Source organism: Diadema setosum, chromosome 13 (assembly GCF_964275005.1).
Source record: "Diadema setosum chromosome 13, eeDiaSeto1, whole genome shotgun sequence".
In the NCBI taxonomy this organism is placed as follows: domain Eukaryota; kingdom Metazoa; phylum Echinodermata; class Echinoidea; order Diadematoida; family Diadematidae; genus Diadema; species Diadema setosum.
Genome location: NC_092697.1, coordinates 20,170,918 through 20,197,726, shown reverse-complemented (window position 1 = coordinate 20,197,726; position 26,809 = coordinate 20,170,918). Strand labels below are relative to the sequence as shown.

At 37.8% G+C, this 26,809-nt stretch overlaps 1 protein-coding gene across 1 annotated transcript in view; it reads right to left on the bottom strand.

Moving 5' to 3' along the window:
* LOC140236470 (uncharacterized) overlaps window positions 1-26,809 on the bottom strand; it is a 180,883-nt gene that overhangs the window by 92,316 nt on the left and 61,758 nt on the right. Inside the window, exons 11-13 of the mRNA XM_072316394.1 lie at window positions 24,353-24,390; window positions 22,341-22,628; window positions 11,975-12,171 (exon numbers count right to left, since the gene is read on the bottom strand). Of these exons, the coding sequence (XP_072172495.1) occupies window positions 11,975-12,171; window positions 22,341-22,628; window positions 24,353-24,390 (523 nt within the window). The remainder of the gene's footprint in view (window positions 1-11,974; window positions 12,172-22,340; window positions 22,629-24,352; window positions 24,391-26,809) is intronic.

Below are 26,809 nucleotides of genomic sequence, written 5' to 3'. Positions count from 1 at the left end.
GGGAGAGCTACATACACTGAATACTACGGCCAGCGCATTGGCACACATCACATGCACACAAATTTCAAATCCATGAACGGATAAGATGTTTGTGTGCGCATGCGCTGGCCGTCAATTCAATGTAGCTCTCCCAAGGTCCTCTCGACCGAGCCACATTCAGTCATCAATTCGAACAGAAAGGGACTATTGGCAAAACCAAACATTGCCCAAAGCCTGTTTTCAATACTTCAACTTAACTGGTAAGTCTTCAAAGTGAAGAAATTTTTGGATTTTAAGTTGATATTTACCCGCGATACTAAATCTGTCATGATGCTGAATGCTACAATGCGAAGCCCCATTTAGCTATGCGTATGGGGCTGCTGGTCACAGTTAGCTATGCGTATGGGGCTGCACGCCGCTGGTCGCAGTTGTCATGCAATAATGGTTTCGTACAATACGTGTACTACCTCGCCGCCGTACGGCGGCGGCTCTGGTACGAAACCATTATTACATGATTACTAAGACATGAGAGTACTTTGGGGCGAGTAAGTCTCACAGTGTTAGTTATGTGAAAGGTACTTTAACTTGAAACAGAAACTAAGACAAGGAAATTCAGGGAAACTTTTGAGGTACCAAAACTTTATATTATCTTTAATAGACCCTAGAAGAACCTCTAACGTAACTACAGTGTACGTTATAGTACAGTACTAACCGTTAGTCTAGTAGTAGGATGCTGACGCGTCGCGACATATGTCATGCCGCTAGCTAGCTAGGCCCATCAAGAAAGTCAAACTTAGCATCGCGCAGCCCTCATGCCAAATACGGTCTGGTTTCTTGCTATGGTGCGCCAAAGTAAATAATGTTCGGTGCTATAAAAACAATATGAAAATCAGGAATTCAGTACAAAATCAATGCAAAATGTTACTCTTATGTCAAAATCAAGGGCATCAACATCATTATATGAAGCCTCCAGGCTTTTTTAACAAAATTATTAGCGGGGAAATGATATTGTAACAGAACCAGACACGGTTACTTTTGGCGAACCATAACAAAATACAACAACATAGTGGGCTCCGTTGCCTCTCCCTCGCTTCGTCTACCACCCCGACTTTGCCACTGTCACTAGTGTCATTGTCACTGTCAACACTCAATTCACTCTCGATGTCAAACTCAAAGTCTTTCCGTACAATATAAGGTAAAAATTGGACGTTTTAATGTCTCAGCAGAGAAAGCAGATGCGACCAAGAAATACATGCTTTATGAATGGCGGCCTTGATGTCCCGCTGCACCACTCGTAAAGGGTTTTGTTCATTTCATGATGTCATATTTTAGGGCTCAAAAAAGACGGCTGTTCCTGAGCGAAAATCAGTGAAGCAAATCAGTCAGTTTTAACTCGCGATTTCTCAGTGGCGTGAATATCTTTTAATAAGTCACATTTTAAAAATCTGTTTAAGGAGACATTTCCCTCTGCTTTGGCACCTTCTTTTATATGATTTTCTTGATTTTAATGTCTTGTTCACCATACTTTAAGTTATACATTATTTCTATAAAGGGAAAGTTAAGAGGAAAGGACCTGAGCTCAGCAAATCAGCATATTCTCTCCTCCCCACAATAAAACAAATAGCATAAAGGCTTATAAAAGAGGACTTACTTCAATTCTCATTGAAAATGCCAATTGATACGACTGTGTTCATTGAGCAATAGCTTACTTGTCTTTGGATGAATTCATTCCAAACTTTGATATAGTGTAGCAGATACTTTGGGCTATTTAGATGTGCACCCACCCTGCATAATGGAATTGATGTCAAATTTTGATTGATACCAAAAAACGTGAAATAAAAAATGATATCATCAAATTTCCAACAGTTTTAAGCATATCTTACATATTTAAAGGTTTTAGTGTATTGTACAAGGCATTCATCAGAAGAAAATATGCAATAAAACAAGTAGCATTAAAAAATCTCTATTGTAGTTATAACAGCTTTTTTTTATTTGATGACATCATTACTGTGAATACATTGATTTACTTTCAGTCTGTAAAATTTGATTGGTTTATTTGTGGATGTCATCAAATGTCAAACATATCTGAGCATATTTTTCTCCTCACTGACTTATTTCAGTCAGATTTTCAGTATTTTTAGCTTGTGAAATTCTCTACAGAAATTGCAATAATAGCCTTTTAGATTTGATGTCATCAGTGCAAATACATCAACTGACGTCAACCTTGTAAAATTCAATCATTTGATATGATAATGTCTGGAATTGATTGCCTCAAGCTTAAAGCCTCATTTGTTTATTAACCATGTTTGATGAAACTCTGATTTGTAAAAAGATAAACATGAAATTTTGAACCTTGAACACCCTTTAGGGCCGACTTCCACTAGAGCCCCAACAAGACTATACGAAAGGTTGCAGACGCAAATTATGCCATTTCGGCACTCTTTCTGCGTCAGACGCAGAAAAAATGCGTGTGAATTAGCTTGTCCGAGGACATTACTAGGAATCTATAAGAACTGACTGCAGACAAACATAGGAGTTTCCTAGAAATCAATCGGGAAGGGCATACAATGCTCCAGAAAAGGGTGATTGCAGGACAGTGCAGACACATCAAGGATTACAGTGGGAATGGTAAAGTCAGGGACTAGGACAATCATGATGACTTTGCGACAACCATTTGACACACGTTTACATACAATATGAGGAAATATAATGCAAAGTTATTTGTTCCCCACCAACTTTAGTCTCTCCCCTCCCCCTCTCTCTCATTAGCCTGCTAGCCGTCATGTTCTGTTTACCTTCTTCCTCTTCCTCCTCCCTCTTCTCATAATCCTTGGCATTGCAACAAGCCTCTGACAATTCAGGCATTGGGGCATCGCTCACTTCCATGGAACCAAACTTTTTGAAGTCAATACTTGCCATGGCTGCTGTGTCTCAGTAGTGACTAGACATAAATAGATTAACTGATTGATATGTTACTCTGCATAACAAAACCACCAAATAGTTGCCAGACATGAATTTTTAGTTCAGGGAAGATTTTAAAGGACAAGTTCACCTTCATTAACATAAGGATTGAGAGAATGTAGCAATATCAGTAGAACACATCATTGAAAGTGTATGATGTCACATGCATACAACAATATAAGGAAAATATAAAGAGAATTTCACAAAATTTCATCTTTTAAAAAAAGTACACATTCCCTTGACTTGTTACTGACATATGTTATTGGTAATATTATTCCCATTGCCTTTAGAAAGAGGCAAGTCAAGTGCTCTTTTTTTTATGCGAAAAAAGTGAAAATATGTTGAATTTTCTTTACACTTTCTTTATACTGTTGTACTCATATGACATCACGAGCCTTAGTAGTCTCCTCATCCAGCAGTTCCAACACAAAAATTTTTAAAATTCATAACTTTTGCATCAATTGTCCAATTTTCCTCAAACTTTCACTGATGTGTTCTACTAATATTGCTGCATTCTCTCAATCCTTATGTTTATGAAGGTGAACTTGTCCTTTAAAGCCAAAACAAAGTTCTGGTACGCCTGCAAAAGTTGTCAAATTTCGCTCCCAAATGTGAACGTATGCCTAGGAAATGTGCGGAATAAAGCTGTAATAACAAGATATTCGATGGGTAACGACGAAAATGCGAAATATAAACCAAAAAGGTTCAGTCTCAGAACTTACCCAAACGGGGTCAGGCTAAACTCGGACTCGGGGATAACTCGGCCTCGCTTTGATGGCGGGCTGAGTTGTATTGGTTGTCCCTCTGGATTGTACAGTGTTGTACTATGGGAGCGGCCTGTATAAACTACGTTGTAGCGCTTCGCGTTCTGGCTACTCGCAGTAATGGTCTGAGTTGTTACAACGCGCGCATCAAAAACCTCTTTGGCGCGCATGCAAAATTAGTGTGCGCCTATCAAGCACCTCTAAAAACAATCAAAGACGCTTGATAAACAAAAACAAAAACTTCAAAGACCGTGCATCTCAGCAACTGAGGTGATGTGCGTATAGGCTTGAGGACCGCGCGCTGTCCATTTGTTTTGTACAGGATTAGCAAGCACTTTCCTGTCTGTTCAGTTAGGCTTCATTTGGTATTATACAGTAGAATAAGGCGATCACGAACTGCGTGTAAATTGTCTGAAATAGTCGAGTTCTCCCTGAGACCGAGTTAGTCTGGAGCCTTCTGGAATAAAAGTCGGTTTTCCGACTTTCATTATTTTTCTCAAAATACTCCAAAACGACTCATCATTCCGGCAAACCGCATCAGCCAGGCAAGTTTCTTTGTAGACTCTTTCAATATATTGCAAGCAAATATGAAATGGTGCCAGACGGGTTCTCAAGCCCTTACCAGAACTTTGTTTTCACTTTAAGCTTTAAAACGATGTACAGTTCAGCCAGCGATCAAGTTCCCCCTAGATCGCGATCACGGGCGATCAGTGATCGCATACGTGATATGTCGCAATCAATTGATTGTATGCCGAATTGCATACAATCAATTGATTGCGTATGCAATCACTGATCGCCCATGATCGCGATCTAGGGGGAACTTGATCGCTGGCTGAACTGTATAACTCAATATAAATACAGATTCTGGAAAAGTATTTATTTACCGAGAAAAGAGGCTTTGCTGTGGATAATGTTGCGCCCTGAATTTTTCCTTCATTGTAACTGCAAATTTCGCTATAACCGTGCTCGTTATAATGAGAGTGCACTGTATTTACCATTTGCAGATTAAAAAAAACAACTCAAAACAGCTTGTTTGCTTCAAATAGTTCTAAAATGTGAGCTATGGATAGAAACAACCAATATAAACATGTTAGTCAGTAAAATCAATGTTAAGTATTGTTAAATATACAAAAATGAGAACTATAGTTTTATCAAAATCATTTCTAGAATATCATATTTGTGGCTTTACTGCAACATTCTTATATGGTAGGACATTTTGTGATTCTACTGAACTATACATAAGCATAAAATGTGAGAATTCCAACTTTTTTTAATCACTGCTCCCAATGGTAAACAGTTGCTATTTATCACTTGCAGATGAAAAAATCCAGCTCTAATGCTTCAAATGGTTCTAAAATGTGAATTATGGATAGAATCAACCAATGTAATGTGTTAATCAGTACGATCAATGTTAAGTATTGTTTAATGTACAATATGCGAATTGTAGTTTTATTACATTCACTGGTTCATAATCAGAGGGAGAGATGGTCGGCTGCAAGGCTATGACTGGAAACTCGCCTTCCTTCTTTTTCTTTTTCTGTTTTATATGCATAATGCTACAGTACATTGAATTTCGTCTTCTGTCACTTGCCTATTTAGATCATCATTGGCTCCGCAGTTTCCTAAAACATTCCAGGTAATTTCTGCTTGGAATCACGAAGTTGCCCAAACTGTGGAATTTTTTCAGCAGTGTTTGCGGAAGAGGTGGAAGTGTTACAGAAAGGCTGGATGTCCTAGAGATGTCCTCACGACAAGTTGCCAAAAGTGTCAGGAAGTTAATTTCTGCATCCAAACTTTGGTCTTGATCAAACTTTGGCCGTGGAAATTTTTCCCTCTCCCACAGGTGCAGAAACATTCGGACGTCTTTAGGAATGATTAAGTCAGTGAATGGAATACTTCAAGAACATGCGGAGAAGTTTCCGAATAAATGTGGATTTGCTAAATTTGTGTTCTGCATCTTGTTCGCACCCTAGTGGATGCCAGGTTTTAGGTGTCCACTTGGGCCATAATTGCAACTGAAAAGCATCCCACCACACATACATGCATATAAGTAAAAAGAAGATCTTTTGAAATTTACAAAGCATTGGGATTTAAGAAGGAGAGGCTTTTTTCAGACTTTGGGGTTAAGCTGTGCTTGCAACTACATGTACTTCTTATCAACTTATTTCTGAGCATATCTATACCATGGTCAGAGAGTAGCTCTGCAGATTTTGTGGAATGCATAGCAACCAAGTTGGGGGGGGGGGAGCTGGGGGTGTCAGGCTGTTGGAGGGAAATGTCTGCTCTACCACAGTGAGGAACTTTAGCCTTTTTAAGCCTTAACTTGTGCGATGTGATGCATACTAAATACTAAATACTAAATACAATATTACCACTTATTCTGATTTTCAAATATACAAAGCATATAGTACTAGCAGCACCCGTGGAAATCCATGGGGTCTGAGGGCCTAACATTTTTTTCTTTCATATTTTTTCCAAATTTACATTAATGAAAAAAAAAAAACTTTAATTCATGTCTTCTCATTCCTTCTTTTGTGCCCTCTTCTACCCATGACCACCCCCTCCTAGAAATCTAATAGTAATAATGTGCTGACCCAGTCCATGGTTGGGATCTGACTGCCATTTGCTTTTACTACAAAATTTGAGTGTTGAGAGGTTGGCAGCACCTGTTGAAATCTGAGGGTTGTCTTCTTGCCCCTCGCCTCCATCCACAAGTCACACTACACCACTTGACATTTGCCTTTGATCTCACCATTCCTACCCCCTGCCTCCAAGCACTCACAAAAATCAATGGGTCTCTGGGCTTCATGTTGTTGTTGTTATTTTTTTTTTCATTTACATATCCTTTGCCACATTTTTATTTAAAGACAAAAAAAAAAACCCTGAAATATTTCTCCTTCATTTGTTTGCTTCTCCCTTTTGCTTGCTTCTATTAACAACTTGAGTATTGAGAGGTGAGCAGAAAGTCGAGGTTTGTCTTCTGGCACCCCCCTCCCCCCAACCACTCTCACCCACACTGCTGAAAAAAAAGAGACAAAAGCCTTTGGCTGCGTTTAAAACTTTCTGAGGCAGAATCACGATCCTAAACGCGTTTGAGGCATTTTCAGGGGTTAGATAAACCCAACCGTGTTTTCACACGTGTTTAGAAATGCCGTTTTGAAATGCCTTTCAAAGGGCATTTTGAAAGACGTTTGAGACCATGATCGCCGTTCTGTGAGTTGATAAATGCAGTGCCGTTTTGAAACGCGTTTATATCTCAAGGTCAAATCCCAGCTGTTTCCGGTTGTGCTCTCTACCCATTTGTGTGTGACTGAGGAGGCATATTTGGTGGTATGCAGTTGACCTTTACTTCCAGGGTCAAACGGCGCAAAGCAGCTGCGCAGTGACACCACTTGAATCGCGATTGTATGATGGTAAGATAAACATAACACCCCGAGAATCGCGTTTCAAACCACGTTTGCAAACACCGTTCTAAACGCATTTTGAAACGTGATTCTCTCTCTCAAGTTAGATAAATGCAGCCTTAAAGACTCTTCCAGTCATCAAGGGAGTGGGGTGGCCTTAACATTTGCCCTTGATCCCCCCTCACATTTCTCCCAAAGCCAATCAACACTTTAAAAAAATACAGGAGCCCCCTCTGACAGGTACACACACATCAACTAACCTCAGGCTGACATACTCCTTCATTTGACCACAGGGAACAGCAAAATGGCCAGAGGAAACAGCAAAAACCTGAGCCTGATGGTATTAACCAGAGGAAATATCTTTAAAGAAAGTAGTGGATCTTGGTTCCATATTGTCAATGTTTCTGTCAATTGTTATGTTCTGTAATATCAGTTGTTATACTTTATGATTCTGGGACAAACTATCAAACCCTCAAAGTTGAAGAATTTGAAAGAAAATGAAAAACGTTTTGGGACACTTAAGCAAGGCAAATGCAAAAACAGAGCAATCACTGTCAATAAAATATTAAAGAAACCCAAACATATTTCAAATATGTTTGGGTTTCAATATGGATTGATAAAAATGCAGCAATATTAGTAGAACACATCAGTGAAGTTTGAGGCAAATGAGACAATTTGTTCAATAGTTACGATTTTTCAAAAATTTGGTGCCTCCATTGCTGGATTAGAACACTACAACATTATATGATGTCACGTACGGATGATATTTTGTCACTCTTACCAGCATAATGAAAGAGTACTTGACTTTACTCTGAAAGCAGGGGGACTAATGCTGCTCTTAATATGTCAGCAACAAGTCATGGGAATTTGTACTTGTTATAAAAATATTTATGTTTATTTTATTCTAATATTTTCTTAATTTCCTTTTCCATAAGTGATGTCATGACCTACAGTAAACTTCTTATAAATTTTGAACAGACGCCAAGATTTCCTCAAAACTTTGCTGATGTGTTCTACTAATATTGCAGCATACACTCAATGCACATGTATTATGGGTTTCTCATACCCTTATATGAGTCCCATTTGATCAACCCAAATGTGCAGAGCTTTTTAAGAAGCACATCAGCTAAGTCAATGCTGACCCATTAAGTGCTAATGACTAGCAGCCTCATCTTGCATTAATACTGTGCTTATATACACACTTTCCTTTTGGCCGATGATCAATACACACAATTTTTCACTGAAGATTTGCCAAAAAGAACTCTTATGAAAATTAAACTATGTATGAACTCTTCATGTACCATGAGCACAAAACTCTCTCCCACCATCCCCTTTCTTTCTCTCTCTCTCTCTCTCTCTCTCTTGATCACAAACTGCTCACTTTCTTGGAATGATCTTTGACTTTTTCAAATTTTGATGGCAGTTTTTCCATCTTTGTTTTTCTGTGCAATTTGGGAATATAATGTGTAATTATGTGCTTTTAAATATAGACAAGTTCATTCTTTTTCAGTGTTATAAACATGGAAAATCCATTTCATAAAAAACTCCTGATTTACAAAAGTTTTGACTTCTGTTTGAATCTCAGTGGTTGCCCATGCCAGCAAATATCAGTGCCAAATATGACTCTATTTGCATGCCATGTATACTACTACATTATATACTTGTATACACACCACTTTGTCTCTGTGGGTAACCCTGCATTGTTCACAGTAACTACAACATGAAAAGTACTGCATACGCTGAATATTTCGCAACGTTTTTATTTTCGTGAATTTCGCAAGTCAGCTGCTTTTTCGCGAAATTAAAAACAAGCAAAATCGTTGGGAAGTCTCGATTCACGAAAATTTAGACTTGCGAAATATGGCGTATACAGTATATACACATTGACAACATCACCTTGTCAAGGTTTAGTGGCAAACAGTTCATGTTGGGATGATTAACCCATATCTGCCAATATCTATGGGATATCCCGTAGTTTGCACAAATGAAGAGTTTGGTTTCAAAAGGTACTACATCCATAATTTCAAGTTCCGAGAAAAACATGATTTTTTGATTATCACATTTAGCAAGCTCAGACTGGAATGATATTTCCCCCCATTATACTGCTAAATGATACAACACCAAAACCACTCTCTGAGAAAATCCAGGTCCATACATTCATTTTTAATGAATTAATCATTTTTATATTTTTGTGGATGTAGTACCTTTTGAAACCGAAACTGGATGTTTTTGTGGATGTAGTACCTTTTGAAACAGAAATTTCACATACCAGAGATATATCCAGTGTGATGTTATGACATGTTTCGCAGATTTTTTTTTCCCAGTAATGGTGTTGATGGGAATGAGATACGAGGTGAAGGGGGCCTAGGTAATTGACAATGCCCTGCCCAATTTAGCAGCAAGAATAACAAACCAATGTGCACAGCTAATGCCCCACTTCTCCCTTGCTGACCAATATTTTTAATGAATAATTGTCATTGGTCATAAGCATTCAATCAATTTTCACATGCTTCAAATGTTCTGGATCCATCGAGCATGGGGGGGGGGGGGATCCATTATGCGTAAGCAGTTATAGATGGGATGGGGTCACAATATCTCACCAGGTGATTTCTCTCTTCCCTTTTCTCCTTTTGTTTTTCTCTTACGAGCTTTATCTCATGATTTCTTTTCTTTTTCTTCTTTGTATTAATTTCTTTGGCTATTTTTCTCTCTGTGAATTCTCCCTTAACGTGTCTCAAGAATACTGTATTCATTATCTTTTTTTTCTTCATTTTTTTCAACGGAACTTCGAAGGGAAAAGGTGGAAAAGCAGCATCTGAATGTGCTGTATTTCCTCAATGCTGTAATTAAATTCATTACATGAATTTCATTCTGGTATGTTCTTTGTCAGGTAAGATGAATCTGATAATCTAAAAGCTAGATGATAAAATCAAGACCGTCGATGAGTAATATGGCCACCTATGCCAAACACACATTTGGTATTACCTTTGTGACATTGTATAAGTCATTTACAAGAATGAATATGAATCTAGTGTTCAAACCCTTTTGCCGCTACGCACTTTCCAGCCCTGGTATTTTGCATTATGCATGTATAGAATAAGACAGCATACCCATTGGTAAAGCACTGTTGGTAGGGATGTCAGTACAGCTGTATTTCATGCCATTGTATACATTTAACGAAATAACTTTGCTTTCAGACTAGTTGTCACACACTTTAATTAGCTGTGAAGCCATTTATATAAGGCATAGTCCAACTCTACAAAGTGTTTGAACTTAACTCTGGGGACAATTTATGGCTCAAACTCAACACCCTAGCAGTAACGCACAGTACCGGTAACTAACAGTAAATGCAGTACATGGGACTACATGAAAGTCGTGTAATTTCTCCAGTCTCTCCGCCGTTTCTCCTTTGCTCTTGTCTTTGCTCTTGCTTTTAATTCCTGATCCTTTTCTTGGGATGGTTTGTTTTGTCAATGTGTTCTCCTTCATTTTCCTTCATTGCTTGATGAAAATGTGATGAGTTTTTCAAGATAAATCCAAAAAGCTAAAAGCTAACTTCTATTGTTTACAGATTATGTCAGTAGACAATGGTAGAGGGTCAAGTCAATGCTGCTCTCTGATTGGTCAACATTCCAATGATGTCATTGGAGTGGATGTAGTACCTTTTGAAACCCAACTAAAATGGATGTAGTACCTTTTGAAACCGAACTGATTTTTTAATGTAATTTTTAAACACTGTTTGGAAATCCAGCCTTTCCTTAGTATAGGTGTAAAGAGGTCCTAAAAATGAGTACATCGAGACCAAAATGTGGATTTTGATGGAAAATGGATGTAGTACCTTTTGCAACTGAGCTCTTCAAATGCTGATCTATGGGATAATCCGTAGCAGAAATGGCTTGGATGATGACATCAGTTATATAGCTTATTATAGCCTGTGAACTCTGACCTGATATCCCACCGTCCTATACATCACTTCCTGTTACTGATATTTTCATTTGGGTTTGTATTCGCTTTGGAGGTTTAAAGCAGACTGCTGACAGAATAGGTCTACATCTATGTGAGATTGAACACTCCTATGTGCATACGTATAAGTCTACTTTACTGTAGTTCCATCCATAACATCTATGAGTTTATAGACGACACTGGTTCGCAGAGCGCAGATCATTGAGTTATTATTTGATATTTCCTTGTATTTGTAAGCATTATACTCTATGAATTATATACCAATGAAAAGCTTACATTATGACAATTTCAAATTGATAGTTGTTTTTCTGTATGAAGGGTATAAATATTCTTTAATAGCAGTTTCTTTTGAATAAGCGATTTGATAACTCATAAATATGTAAATCATATGAAAATACTAAAATCATATGACACCACACAATTCATGACATGACACTGCTTTACATCTTATATGAAAGGCCATTACTTTCTCTTTCAATCAATATATAGTTTTCCATAGTTTTTTCTTCATAAGTGTCGGTGACATCACCTTGAATTTGAGACGGCATAGTTTAGAGAATTTACGTGAAATAGTCTCCGGCAGCAACAGCCTTTGAACTGCATTACGCGACCAGTGGATATGGGTTAAGAGTTGACTGTACATAACATGTTATACATTTCTGAACTACATTATCAAATACTGAAATACAAACAGAACTTACATGATATTAATATTATGCTCTTTTTTTTTTTCTTGCTGATAGATATTTCCTTTGATACCCATGCAGTCAAAACACATTGTGAAATCAGTACCAAAACATGTGAACAGCAAATTAACTTCACTGGCATATCAACACAGTTAAGAGAAGGAAAATGACATACAACAACTAAAAAGTAATGAAATCTGCAGCAAGTTTTACTCACCTTGATGCAAGCTTCAAATCGTCCTTTGTTGTCTCCTTTAAAGGGCAATCTGACAGAGTCCCGCCTCCGATATGCCATCATCACCACAAACAGAAAGAGGATAAAGGCCATGATGGCAATGATGATCAGGATCCATATCAGTGTGGAGTAAGATACAGAACCTTGGACATCAGCACCCTTTTCTGGCATCACTGAAGCTAAACGATGTAAAAACAGATGTATACAGCTGTACATGTGAATGAAATCCAAGCAATCCTTATCCAGCCTCTACTCTTTAAATGCCATGGTCTGATGGGATATATACATGTATGAATTACCCTCTACTCAGTAATTCTTGACAGCCGACAGTATTCTCAAGGAGGTTGACTTAAGCCAAATGAAATACTATATGCAACCACATTTTGTTTTCGTGGCCTCATTACACTTGAAACAAAGGATGAAGATAATGCAGCACACGATGTATGATTTCACGTTCAATGGCAGTGTTGGTGTTATAAATAGTTATATAAAATAGCATACATACTTATGATACAGGCCGGCAGTGCATGACAAAAGTTATAGTGCACGTAAAATATAACGATTGCAGACGATTACCCTCTATCGATTTGATATCGGTTTTTGCTCCATCATTTTAATCATCGAATACTGAATCCCGCACCTCATCGACGCGATTGCGCCACAACCGCTTTGCCCGATATTATCGTTATTCTCGATTCTCGCTGGCTATGCCAGCAACTTATCTGTGTGGGACTAGACTATCAGTGGTAGATTTAAACATGGAAGCTGAAATGAACAGGTTCGCTTCTTTTACAGAGACTGATCTATATAAACAGTATCTTAGACAATAAGGACACAAAGGATGCCATCAAATACGCCCTACGAATTTTGGACTCCTACTGTTCTGAAAAGGAATCAATCCGACGGATATTGAGCAAGTCAACCGCTTTCTCCGTACATTCTACGCGGAAGTGCGCCGTGGAAATGGGTAGCGTGTGTACGGTATACGCTAAGCGCTCTTTGATCACGCTACGCTATGAACTTTTACTACGACATTTACAACACACTCTCGGAAATCGGAATCCACTTGTGCAGCAATGGTGACTTCAATGATGCCTGGCACGAGCCTTGTGTTTAAATCCAGTAGGCCTAGATCCCTAATCCTACAAAACATCATCTAGTCCTGGTCCTGGACCCACAGTGCAGTAAGTAAATTTAGGGCGTCTAACGTGTTACTGTTAGATCGATGGTAGACCTATTGTATTGTAGGGTCAAGTGTTAACTAACGTTAGCTCTGTCGCTCGTATTTAAAGTGACGTAGGCCTAGATCTAGTAGTATAACGTTAGGCCAGGGCTCCTAGACCTAATCTATCGTAGGGCCTAGAAATCGTTAGATATAACCACGTAGACCCTAACACGTCAGGATTTTGTCTACACAGGTTCAAAGAAACTGGTATTACTATTATTGCTTGTCTAGACACGTGTAGAGTCTTAAATGATCTAGGCTTTCGTATTTTTTTCAATTTATCTTGCCTGGGTATGTATGCTATTCTATATAACACATAGTGCATGACATCTTATTGCACTATAACAAGTACCAAGCACCTCCAAATTCTGAATTTGCCCTCAGGCAATTATATTCAATTCGGCCTGCGGCCTCATTGAATATAACTGGCCTTCGGGGCAAATTCAGAATTTGTCGGTGCTTATATTGTTATAGTGCATTCAGCCTCATGCACTATATATATACTATATCTCCCAGGCATCTGCCCTATATCATGCTCTAAAACTGATAGTCAGATCAATGCAAACCATACTCATCACAATCATCAATCCCTAACACTTACACTGTACTAGTGTCTATTTACAAATTACTATGAGGTCCGTGTTATCAAGCTGGAATTGCACAATAATAAAATTGCTGGCCCTTTTATCAAGCTAAGTAGGCATTACTGCTATTATCAGTTTTAGACACATTAAGGGCAAGATGGTTTAAAATGCCTCAAATTTCATTCTTTATCCAAAATACAATGATTTCAATTTTTGCTCCCAGGCTCAGATCTGTATCGTATGTAACCATGTCTAGATTGTTCAATACAAGTGTATGTACATTTTTCTGGCGACCATTGCCTTTGCATAGAGTATGAAGGTATTAATGAACATAATCCATGGAGGTGAAAGCATGGACCGAATGTACAAGGACATTCATTGTATCGTTAATTAATTCATGCACCTGTACATCTCAAAAGCCCAACAAAGACATTTTTAGCATGCTTCATTGCTTTGATCCCATGATCGTCACAGCCAGCAAGCCAGGAGAAGAACAAGACGGAGATTCGAAATATCTAAAACTATATGCGCAGAAGAAAATAACTCACAAAAATCAAGTTAAATTGAAAGTGCAGTTGTGGTATATGTTAGGAAATCATGCCACAAACAATTTCGCTTGGGAGAAGCAGGCAAATCTTAAAAGAAAGCTAACATTTTGGCAGAATGATTGTCATTTGTGATCTCAATATTTCACTTTTCCGCAGCTTATTCCAGAGCAAAAAGGGATGGTAATGGTAGAGAACAGGTACTGTATACGCTGTTATTTTCGCGAATTTCGCGAACTGCAGTTGGATCGCAAATTCAACAACACGCGAAATTGTCTCCATGTGCTTTGTTAATAGAGCATTAACGTAAGCGTCGGCGTCGATTCGCGAAAACAACATCCCGCGAAAATGTCTATGACCTGGTCATTCGCGAAAATATCTGTATGCGAAAATAACGGCGTATACAGTACATCTTGCCATTAGGCAAGGTCTTATGCGTGTGCGAAAATGTGCGAATCAGCAATTGCCCATCTTTTGACACAAACTTTGTCATGATCTCAGGTTTTGCCGCTCCTCATCATCTGTATTTATTCAAAGACATTTCCGTCTGAAAAAGGCACATCAGCGAAACAAGACTGAAATGAGGGGAACGATTCTTTTGTCAGTGACAACACATGATTACACAATCGTTATTGTCAAGACACCTGAATGTACTTATTAAGATGCACATAATCATGTGTCGGTGACGATCATTACATCAAAGAAAGACTGCCGTGAATAGTCCATGTTATTAGGTCCATGGTGACAGTGAGTCTCACTTGTAAGAAGTAATTGCGAACACCAACACCGATATTGAAATAACAAACGGCAGCACCATGTAAATTGCCAACACAAACAGTGAAGCTTGGTTCCAAAGACAACATTCAATATGGGGCCCAACCCCAGCTACCAAAAATATTGATGTCATAATTTTGTGGGTCAACCTGCAAACACAGGCTGATTTCAAGTTTGGGATTATTGATACTGCTAGTGTTGAGACAGCACTAACACATGCACTAACACAAGCACTAGAGCTGAACTTGAAATGCACACAATGCTGCTGCTGAAATGGCTGATGACAACTTGTGCAAAAACCAAATTGCTCAAATACCTACTTGTAGCTTGGTCTGGAACCTGACTCATTTTGGCTTTTGGAATTAAAGGCTGGTTCTAACTGGTTGGTCTTTGTCTTGTCTGTGGTAATATCCTTTACTTTGGTGTTAGTACAATGCATCTTTTTCACAACACATCTCTGTCATTTATGTCATGGATGGTTGGACAGTGAGTAATGGCAACAATAATGAAAAATAGACAAGAGAAGTGGTTTTAAAAAGTGTGAACTTGGAAGGTTTTTATTCTCCTCATGTTCTTCATTTCTTTCCCTCCCTCCACTCCCTTTCCACGTCATCTTCACAAGTCATGCCACAGTCCCCTCTTAAGTGTCTCCTCTATATCATTATATATTAGTTGAATCGTCCAAATTTTAGGTCTTTATATTGACCATGAATTAACATGGAAACATCATATAGATTATTTGTCTAAGATGCTTTCGAGAAATACTGGGATCTTAAATAAGCTAAATCGTTTTTTTCCCAAGTATATTTTAAAAAATTTATATTCAACGCTTGTTTTACCCTATCTCAGTTACGGTATACTTGCCTGGGGCAACTGTGCCAAATTACACATTGATAAAATTTTCAAACTACAAAAACGGGCTATTCGTTCAGTTAATCTAGCCGATTTTTATTGTCACACGAATCATTTTTTCTTTGAAAACAGACTCCTTAATGTTGCTGATTTGTTTTTATATAACTTAGGCACATTTATGTTTCAGTTATCAGCCAACGGCTTGCCTGACGTATTTACCCACATGTTTCAGAAAAACTATGCCGTCCATGCTTACCCAACAAGACAAAGAGATTCATTTCACCTTCCACGTACTCGTACACTCCTTGCTCAAAAAACAATTGTTTTTACCGGACCTAAATTCTGGAATGATCTTCCCACCGATTTAATCAATTGCTCTAGTATGTTGATATTCAAATAAAAATTGAAATCAAAGTTAATAAATGAATATAACCTGTCTGATTAGAATTTTTCTTTGATATGTTATCTGCAGTATCCTTATTTAATGTATGATGAATCAACCTGCAGTTTATGATTGTTTGCTTCTGGTTTATGCTCCCATTATATAATCACTGCATCCGTACCATTGTAGTAACATATTGAACTCGTTATGAATTTGATTCTAGATATGTGTGTGTATATACTTGTGTATCTATATGCTATATTAACTTTTTACCCTGTTGTTATTCCTTGGGTTCTTGTTTTTTTTTTCCTTTTCTTTTTCATCTCTTTTATTTTTTTTTCCTTTGTACCATGATAATTTAGTTTTTATATAGTTTCGTCATTATTACTTTGTGTCCTATCTCCATTGAATGCATATCAAATTTACACTGGTATATTTTCTTGGAACCTGCGTTTACAAGCTTTTCTTTTGCGGTTCCATCATATTTCACAAGTTATAGAGAATTGTTTTATGTACATTACATACGCTGACACACTTTCTGTCCATGCCCCGATTTATAACATATTTTGTATCTTGCTTGGTTTGTATTCTTTTTAGTGTATTTTGATGAAATGTATATCTCATGTGAAATATGAAAATAAATATGCTGGAACTGTTTACTGTGTCTCGAGTGTAAGACCGGTGCAGTTTCAGTTATTCAATTCAATTCAATTCAATTTCAAAAGTAAATGCTTTCTGAATGCCACAATATTCATTTTGATTGCATGTAGCTTCAACTGTTGTAATAAGAAATGGAAATGCATTCAATAGTCACATAAGTATCTCTTTTCGATATTGGTACAGAGAAAAAATACCATGTGTTTATAAACTATAAATCAATATCATCATCATCACCATCTCTTTTCTTGTCATTATGTGATTTGTCACACATTATCTGGTATCACATGTAATTACCTCCGCCAAGGGAAGAGGTTATGTTTTCATTACTGTTGGTTTGTTTGTCCATGTGCAAAATAACTCAAAAAGTTGCAAATGGATTTGGATGAAACTTTCAGGAAAGGCTGAGAATGACACAAGGAACAGATGATTAAATTTTGGAAGTAATCTTGGCATCTTAATGGATTTTATAAAGGATTTTCGATATTTTTGCCGGTAGGGTCAATGAACTTTGGAGTTCAAGCTGCATATTTTTTATGTTTTCATACACGCACTTGAGTGCCTGCTCTAGTTTCTAGTCCAGGGCAAGGTGCGCCATGCAGCTGGCATTGATGACATAACAAAAGGATTCTATTTTTGGAAATCAGGCAATTTTCAGCATACATGGGTAGATAATCACTGATCTCTACGGAAGAAAAAGATCAGTGGTTGAAATGAGCTGCTTGGTGGAGGTCTGCGTTCTCAGAGTGCTTCTCTAGTTTCACAAGTGAGGTGAAAGATAGGGAACAACAAAAGCAGTTTGAGTTGATGCTTGCAATAACCTGTACTGTAACATAAGTTATTATTATCATAATTATTATCATACTCTTTATTCGCTTCATACAACGCACATATAGTATATACAATAAAATATTTCATAGAAACATGCAGATATACACGGATACAAAAATAATGTATTAAACAAGAAAAAAAAACAGACACTCACATAAATTTAAAAATACCTTAAGGGAGATCCAACAGACATCCACATAATTTCTGTTATTCATACATTTAAAATTCGGTGTTTAAAACCTGCTATCCATCAACTCTCCCTTACCCGTGCTAACTCTGACTGTTCTTGGAAGAGAGTGAAGTACCCATCCATATCCCAGCTAAGAACCAGGCACCCAATCCAGCACAATGTACCTCACTGACACGATATCAGACTACATGATGTGTACATTATATCCATGGGTGTTTAATTATGAACATGTAGCATGAATGGGTACCATTTGTGATCCATTACATTAAAAGCAGCAACAAGTTGGGTTCTTTGAATTTTCTGTTAACAAGATATTCAGTTAGTCTATTCTCTAAGCTTTAATTTGATGTATAATCCATTACAAGATGCACTTTATATCCATAGCAATTTCAATTCCAAATGTGGCAAACACAGCAAATTTGTGACAACAAACCACAGAGAAAAGTTTGCTCTAGGTTTCTTTTAAGCTCCAAGACTGTCTACCATACCGGACAGAAAATATTGCGCACATAAACTCCTTAGCAACAACACATTTCCTTGAACCATTACTTATAAAAAAATTCACACAAGGCATTAAAACTATATGAATTCACACTCATAAAATTTCATTAAGATTAAATTGAAGCAGGATTTCTGTCTTAACTAGTGTTAGAAAAAGGGGTGTCTTTAGCGGCTTCCCACACGTTATTTTGTGTGCGAGTACATGACTCGGTCTTCAGTGCGCCAAACCTGGTAATTTGAGGGTGCGTCCATTTGAAAAGCACAAAAGCCATGTCATTCACAACTACTGGCCAAGCAATGAGGGCACATCTGTCAATCAACAGTGAGGACCACAGCCAGTCATGGAAAATTGAAATGCATGCTGAAGCTTGTCTACACTATATGCACTGATTGTTAGACGCAACTTGCGAAAATTACACGCTGCGAATAAGGCTGTCAGCTCCCATTCATGGAAATTTCATGCCGCAAAAATATGTGACCGGCAACAACAGTCTCAAAAGTCCGGATTTTTTTTCATAGAATCACATTGCCCATTTCCTAAGCTTTGCAGTGATATAAAGCACTTGTATTCTCCGGCACCATAAGTGAGCATATAAAGCAAAATACGATGCACTTTTTAATTTGTTAGCTCAACAAAATTGCAAGAAAACAGGCTTTGAAGAGTCACCTCTTGCTCAAAGACAATGTCCGAGCGGCGATGTGAGGTGAGAATCACCCATCTGTACGATGGTGCCAATCGAGATTAAGCTCCGCCTCTAGCAACCACAGCCTCTTCTGACTGGCTCACTGAGAAAGTCAAATTTCCCAGGCATCCTCCTCGGAACCCGGCGTACGGAGCAGAAATACACAATGTATTTCGGTCGGGTTTGTTTGCCAGTACGTCTTTAAGATGGCGGATACGATAATTGCACTAAAGCTGGAAACCTGCTCGCACGGTGTACATGTGTACGGTGCACGCATTACCCAATAGCATCCACACACCATGCCTGTGTGTACATGTAACAAGAGCGGGTGGCGCATTCGTGTCCACATGCTGTACATCTTTACAAATTGTGGTTGATTTGTATTTCATCACTGGGGACTCTTTCGAAGGCAGAAAAATTACTAGGGCTGATAAGGGTCAAGTTTCCTGTTTTTGTATTTTTTTTTTCAAGCCATGTGTGTGTTGCATTGTGCAGTGGTATTGTGGCCATTGTCGAATATAGCGGTAGAAAAGCTCAGAGAGAATTAAAAGCTAAACAAAGAGCGAGTGTATCTATTGTAGTAACAACAATGGGGCATGCACACGTGGACAAAACATTCCCGAAATGCTGCGAGACGTGTCTCTGAAAGCCGAAATATGTCACTGTGTGCAACGCACTAGCCAAGCACATGCAAGACTCTGCGCTGTAGCAACACTGGGCATATTGGCGCGGCGTTCGAAAGGAGATCGAAACTGATGAGTGCAATCCAACATAGGGTGTTTCAAATTCCACTTTCAATATGAAAAACTTAGTACTATGAAATTTAGTGTAGATGTAGTAAACATATCAAAGATTCTATTTCTGAAAAAAAAAAAAATCAATAAAAATAATGGTCAAAATCTTTGTACCCTGCCTAGGAGGGATTTTATTCTTGCGACTTTTGCCTGAAACCGTTGTTGCGGGTCACACATTGTGTTTTACAGTACTCCAGTTGTTATACATAGGACCTTGCTGTCTTCAATAGGGCTGTTTTAAATCATTTAATTTTTGGTCAAAGCATATGGATCAACTAGAAATGTTGCTATGGCGACTGGTGAGTGTCTATATCATGTATTTCTCCACCATATTACATGGTCCTCTCAATGCATCTACAGTACATCTTGACAATATGAAATGAAACTTTCACATAATTGGCAATAAAGTAAAATGACATGATTGTCATGTGTTGAGCATTTACTTTCCTTGATGTAGATTTCATTTGAATGGTTCGCTAAATTGTTTAAGAAAGCAGGTATTTGGGGATTTGGGCATTTTCACTGGACCTTTGATCCTTGCCCTTTAACCTATGAAATGACATTTGCTTCTGCGACAATTGCCCCAGTCTTATTATCTCCAACGACTTAAGGTTAAGATTAGGGTTGTGACAGGGTTTTAGGTTTAGTTTGATGTGAGGATTAGGATTAGGGTTAGGGTTAGGGTTATATTTGTGGGTAGAATTTATGTTTGACTTGGCATTCAGATATTTCATGGGAGCATTTGTTGCAGGAGCATATGTCATGGAACCCCTTTGACCATATGGCCCACAATTCTTTGACTAATTATTAACTTTAAAAGCTGCATCACTTTGGTGATCCCTCGCATCTATTCCCAAGTTGAATTATCCATCGCGTTTATGCCAGGTTCAAGTGTGTACGTGTGTCACACACAAACACACTGCTATAGCTTCTGACCATTCGAGCATCAAGAATTTAGGGTTTCTGGGACGAACACTGAACTAGGGCTTTCTATAGCTCAGTCGTTAGAGAACCAGGCCAGCATCTGGAGGTCTCGGGTTCGAATCTCGATGGAATCCCATTTTCTTCGCTCAATTTTTCACTGATAAATAATTATTAGCTTGTAACACTCATTTTCATAACAATATACTGAGCCATTTTAAGAATACCGAGAAAAAAATGTGGCATTTGAACATTCCCCCCCCCCCCCTGAGATCTCGGCCATCGGTGGTACGATCCCGATGAAATTTTGCATGCGTGAGACCCACGTCATAATCTACAAGATTGTGTCATAATATTTTCTGAAACAATCAATTTCTAATTTTAATCAATTAATTATGCAAATTAAGCTCAAGATCATATTTTAGCCTAATTAAAAGCATTGAGAGTCTAATTTTTGATCTGTACCTCTGTTTTAGCATATTCAACAATTGTACATCACAAAAACTTCCTAAACTCATTTCAATTCTTATGTATTTTATTGTTTTCAGAATTTCTTACGTATTTCTTTGTTTTTTCTTTGTTTTTTCATTGGAAATTGTCACTGACCACTTTTCTACCATAATTAGCACAAAATTAATCAATGAAAGTGATTAATTGTAAAAATAATCAGGTTTTTATGACTTTCATGACAGAGCACCATAGGAAATGTACACAAAATCACAAAATTGTGCCCGTTTTGGGGCGACATTCAATACAAAAATGGGCGTGGCTTCGCAAAAGTATGCGCGGACGTTGCAAATTTGGTCTCAAAAGTTGCGCGAGACTTGAACAAACAAAGTCAAGAAGCCTCGCGATGAGGCCTTCTCGCGTTACAGAATTATAGCGCGAAACGTCGAGGGGGGCGGATTCCGCCCCCCCGGCCCTTTTAGGGTTAACCGCCAAGTCCAGTCTAGTACCAGTATAATATAGTCTTGATCAAATTTGGTAGTACATGCATTGTAGGCCTTTCATGATCTATCATCCTTCTTTTCTCTAATGAGTTATGTTAAGGAATACTGACACTGTACTACAGAGATTCATACAAGAACATATTTTGAACTAATTTAGCCATGACATTCTGCATTCATTGACAAACAATGATTTAGAATGGTTCACCTTATTAGATTTTCTTTGCAATGCCCATATCCTGTCCTGATAAAAAAAAAAAAAAAAATCACTTAAATAGATCACCACCAAACATTTTTAGAGTTCTTTGTTGGTCCATTTCTATTGTTTCATGAAAATTTCATCCAAATTAAATAACTTTTCATAGTGCATGGTTAGCAATTAGAAAGATCGATAGGAATACAAATTTCCAAATGACAAAAAAGATTAGATATCAATCATCAGCTGCATTTCACATTTCTTACCTTCCATTGTTTGAAAAGCAACCTGAAATGAAATGACTGAGGGGTCAAGTAAGCCTGAGAAGACAGCCAGGAGACGAATGAAGTAAAAGGTATCTGGTTGCAGATCTGTGATTGTGAATTGATGGACCACTCCACTGATGAGTTGGGTGCTAATCCATTGTTCTTCTTCACCAGACACCCTTATCTCAAAGAAGAATGCATCAATATTGCCAAGATCCTCAGGGTATTTCCAGGCAAGGGTTGCTGTTGTGTCTGTCTTACTCACAACATTGAGTACAAGCAGCAGAGCTGTAGAGAAACATGGTATGGAATGGGATTATGGTTTCTATGCAACATAGTAGATGAATGCAAGCACTATGTGAGCAGAATAATTTGTAAATATCAGCTAATTTGTAAATATCAGATATTCCCTAATGTGCTTCCTTAAATCATTGAGGACAAGCTGATTTTGCTATAACACACATCTCCCATAGACATCTCCCCGATTATACTTGGGACTAGTCTTCAACGAGTGGAGTTGGTTGGAGAGACCCATAGGCCTGAATTCACGAAGGTGGTACAAATGAAACCATGGTTTAAATCATGGACAAAAACCACGGAGTGCCATGTGTCGCATAGAATATTTCATTAGGAAATTGGTCATTTTTTTGACAAAATGACTGTTTCGTTAACAAAGTTATCATTTTGTGGACGAAATGTTCATTTCGTTACAAAATAATCATTTCATAGACGAAAAGACTGATTTCGTCTATGAAATGATTAGTTCACGCGACACTTGGCGCTCCATGGTTTTTCACCCATGGTTTAAACCATGGTTTCATTTGTACCACCTTCATGAATTCGGGCCATAGTGATTTTGATGGGGGTTTTTTTCCAACCCAGCAACTTAGGGAAGCTCCCTGACATCTTGTACCCTTGTATCACGCTTGTTTTGTTTGTTTGTAGCTGTTGTGTGATCATTCACTTGTAATGCCTTTCAAATGCTGAATGAATACCAACACTAATTATACTAAATACTAATGCATTTTGTACTAATACTGCTGTGTACTAATAATGAAGACAGAAAGAGGTCTGTTGAAATTACAATATGAATAACATCTGATTAAGCTCCCCTGACACTTATCAATAATTTGATGGAGAAATGTAATTACATCAAATGTTGCTATGTGGCATTATTGCATAATTTGCAAACTGAATGTTTATCTCTGAAATCATGACTCACATTTACCAAAAGCCTAATAAAATCAAGTAAATCTAATGAATTGAAATCCATTGCATATGAAATCAGCAGAAAGCCCCACTAGTGGCACTAAATTTCGTCATAATAAACTGTCCCTCAGTAAACCCCGAAAAGGGCATCACTTTTATGCTGATGTCATTCATCAATAGCCCTACTGTAAAAGTTGTTTCTTTTGCGGTGGTTTTATTTTTGCACTTTTCGCACTTTGAGGTTGAACTGCGAATTTAATATCACGCGAAAATGTTTTGAACTCGCTGCTTGTTACATATACAACGCTATTGCGCACATGCACACACAAAGATCCATGCATTGAGTGTATTGATGGTTAACACACACAGCGATACTGCGCAATGTAGGTACAAGCATGTTATAAAGTACTCGAGAGACAGGATTTCAGGTAAGCCTGCATTTAATTTTAATTTCTATTTAATAAATAAAGGAATAATTGGATTAAAGTTTGGGTTTTCATGTGCAAAATAAACCGTTTTTGCCAAATGTGACTTCACAGATTTTGCCTACCGTGAATTTAAACACAATTTAAACACATGCAAAAAAGTTGGCACCGATGGAAACCGCGAAAGTATCTGTACGCGAAAGAAACCACTTTTACAGTACATTGTTTTGTAATTACAATTTAGAAAATTGAAATTTAGATTTAATTTACCCTTGCCACTGAAGCATACAATACTCTACTTATAGTGCTTCCTAGAAACTAGTTAAACAACAAAGATGAAACAAGTTTGTCATTTGCCGTAACACTTACACCACTTACCCTCTTCACAATTTGGCCCAGTGTATAGGTCCAAACACCTGCAACAAAATTGATACATGTGATCAATGCTTAACAAAATGCAATTTTGACTAGCAAAGTGAGAGTGGGGGGATAGAAAGTGCTAGAACTTACAAAACATCTTTATGTGACACACTTGTGGTGTGAATTTGGTGGTCATACATGTACAAATTGTAGCTTAAAGCTGTGGAAAGTTACTGCAGTACACCTCAATATTGCAAGTACAGTGCCTGTCTAGCATCTATGAGTTTTTAATACGATCATCCAATGGCAGTGCAGTGGTTCTTGGGAATCCCATTTGCATGCCTTAAATGAAGAGTTGTATAAATACAATGGTATGTTGAAGAGAGTATCATTTTAGAAACTCCCATAAAGTATTGAAAGTGGAAGGTAACATTTAGTACATTTTTATTGACCGTTAGATTTTGAATTGAATTTTTTTCGGGGCTCACCGTAAATTCCAGTACATTACTAGTCTACCTTTGCAGATCCATGCACTGCATGTGTGTTCATCATGTATATTTTGTGAAGAAAGTTCATCAAAACTTACACACATTTCTATATACATTCTTGCCACACACTCTATATGTTATTACATCAGCTCTTATACTTTTAGATTTGTTTATAGATAAGAAAATACAGAAGACTGCAACAAAAAGGCTTAAGTGTGGCTGACACACAGAACTACTGAGCAGTTGAGTTTTGTGCATTATTCAAATTGTAGATAACTGTTGACTTCCAAATTTCTCAGCAGTGGCCTAAACAAGTCCCCTGAGGTTCATATTTAATGTTTTGCTGCATTGTGGGAGGTCTGTAAAAGGTATCCCCTACCTTTAATAGTTAAAATACTATATATCAGATAACACTGACATTGATATGGGCAATAGCTGAATAGTGTGCAATTTTGTTGGAGGTAATTTTCAAAATGAAAGCTTCAATCAGATACATTAAATTCAAGATTTATTTTTAAGTTAGGTTTCAGATTTTGCTCTATTTTTCTGTCTTCCTGTACAAAACTTTGCACAAGGGTCAATTGGTGTGTATGGGAGTGTGTGGTTAACACCCAGACAATGGTTTTGAACAATGGTCAGGGTTTGAATGTTCTATCACATATTCATAAGAAATTCCAGTATCACAGCTAGTCTTTATTCATCTTGAAATGTAGTGTATGCAAGAACATGAAAACATATGCATGCATTTTACCCTTTACCATGATTTCAGACTAGCAGTGCCCAAGGCAATCCATCATGAATCATTAGCAAAGCATTCATGTGCCTTTGAGAAAGAGACCAGAAGCCTAGTCAGCAGAACTCTGAAAAGGTGGTATTCTTGGTATTCATGTCTATTGCTCAGGGTCATTGTAAGCACACACTCAAATACACATCATTGGTTTCCATGTACAGTTCAATTTTGTACAAAATCTGGAACTTAACTTTGAATTATATTTTAATCACAGATTTAATGAAACTGATTCAAGCTTTAATATTCAAACCACCACCAACTAAATCATACACTATTCATCTATTACTCATATCAATGACAGTGTTATCTGACGTATAGGCCCGAATTCACGAAGGTGGTACAAACAAAACCATGGTCTAAACCATGGACAAAAACCATGGAGCGCCAAGTGTCAAACAGAATATTTCGTTACGAAATTGGTCATTTCGTCGACAAATGACTGTTTCGTTAACGAAATTATCATTTAGTTACATAATGTTGTCATTTCTTTACAAAATAATAATTTCATCGACGAAATGACTGATTTTGTAGCGAAATATCGCATGCGACACTTGGCATTCCATGGTTTTTGTCCATGGTTTAAACCATGGTTTCATTTGTACCACCTTCGTGAATTCGGGTCATAGTGTTCAAAATATCAACCCGTGCATGAGGACGGTTTGATTTTGCTACAACATGCATTTCCCATAGACCCCTGCCCGAGTATATTCGGGACTCGTCCTCAGTGGGTTAAGGATCAAAAGTGGGAAATGTTTTTTTTTTAACACCTAGTACAATGCTTTGTCACTTTCAATGCCCTCGACCAATCAGAGGACATTAAATGATTTGTGAGGGAAATGATTATATAATATGGACTGGCCTTGAGGGGGATATGACATTTATTGCCCAAACTAGAACTGTATTCGACGAGGGCAATGCAATTCCAGTGAGGGCAATTAATGTTGTATCCCCCCAAAAGTACACAGTCCATAACATCACTATTACCCATTCTAGGCATTTTGAGCAGTAACTTTAAACCATTACAATGTAAACTTCCCGATTTACGGTAACAAATTTCCACTCATTGCCAGGTCGAACTCGACACCACTGCGCTCAACTAAACACACGCATGCACACAATCCCTCTGCACAATTCAGGTACGCGGCAAACGCAGCTTTAATACACAGTTGCAGTGATCATCCTCTATTTTTACATTCT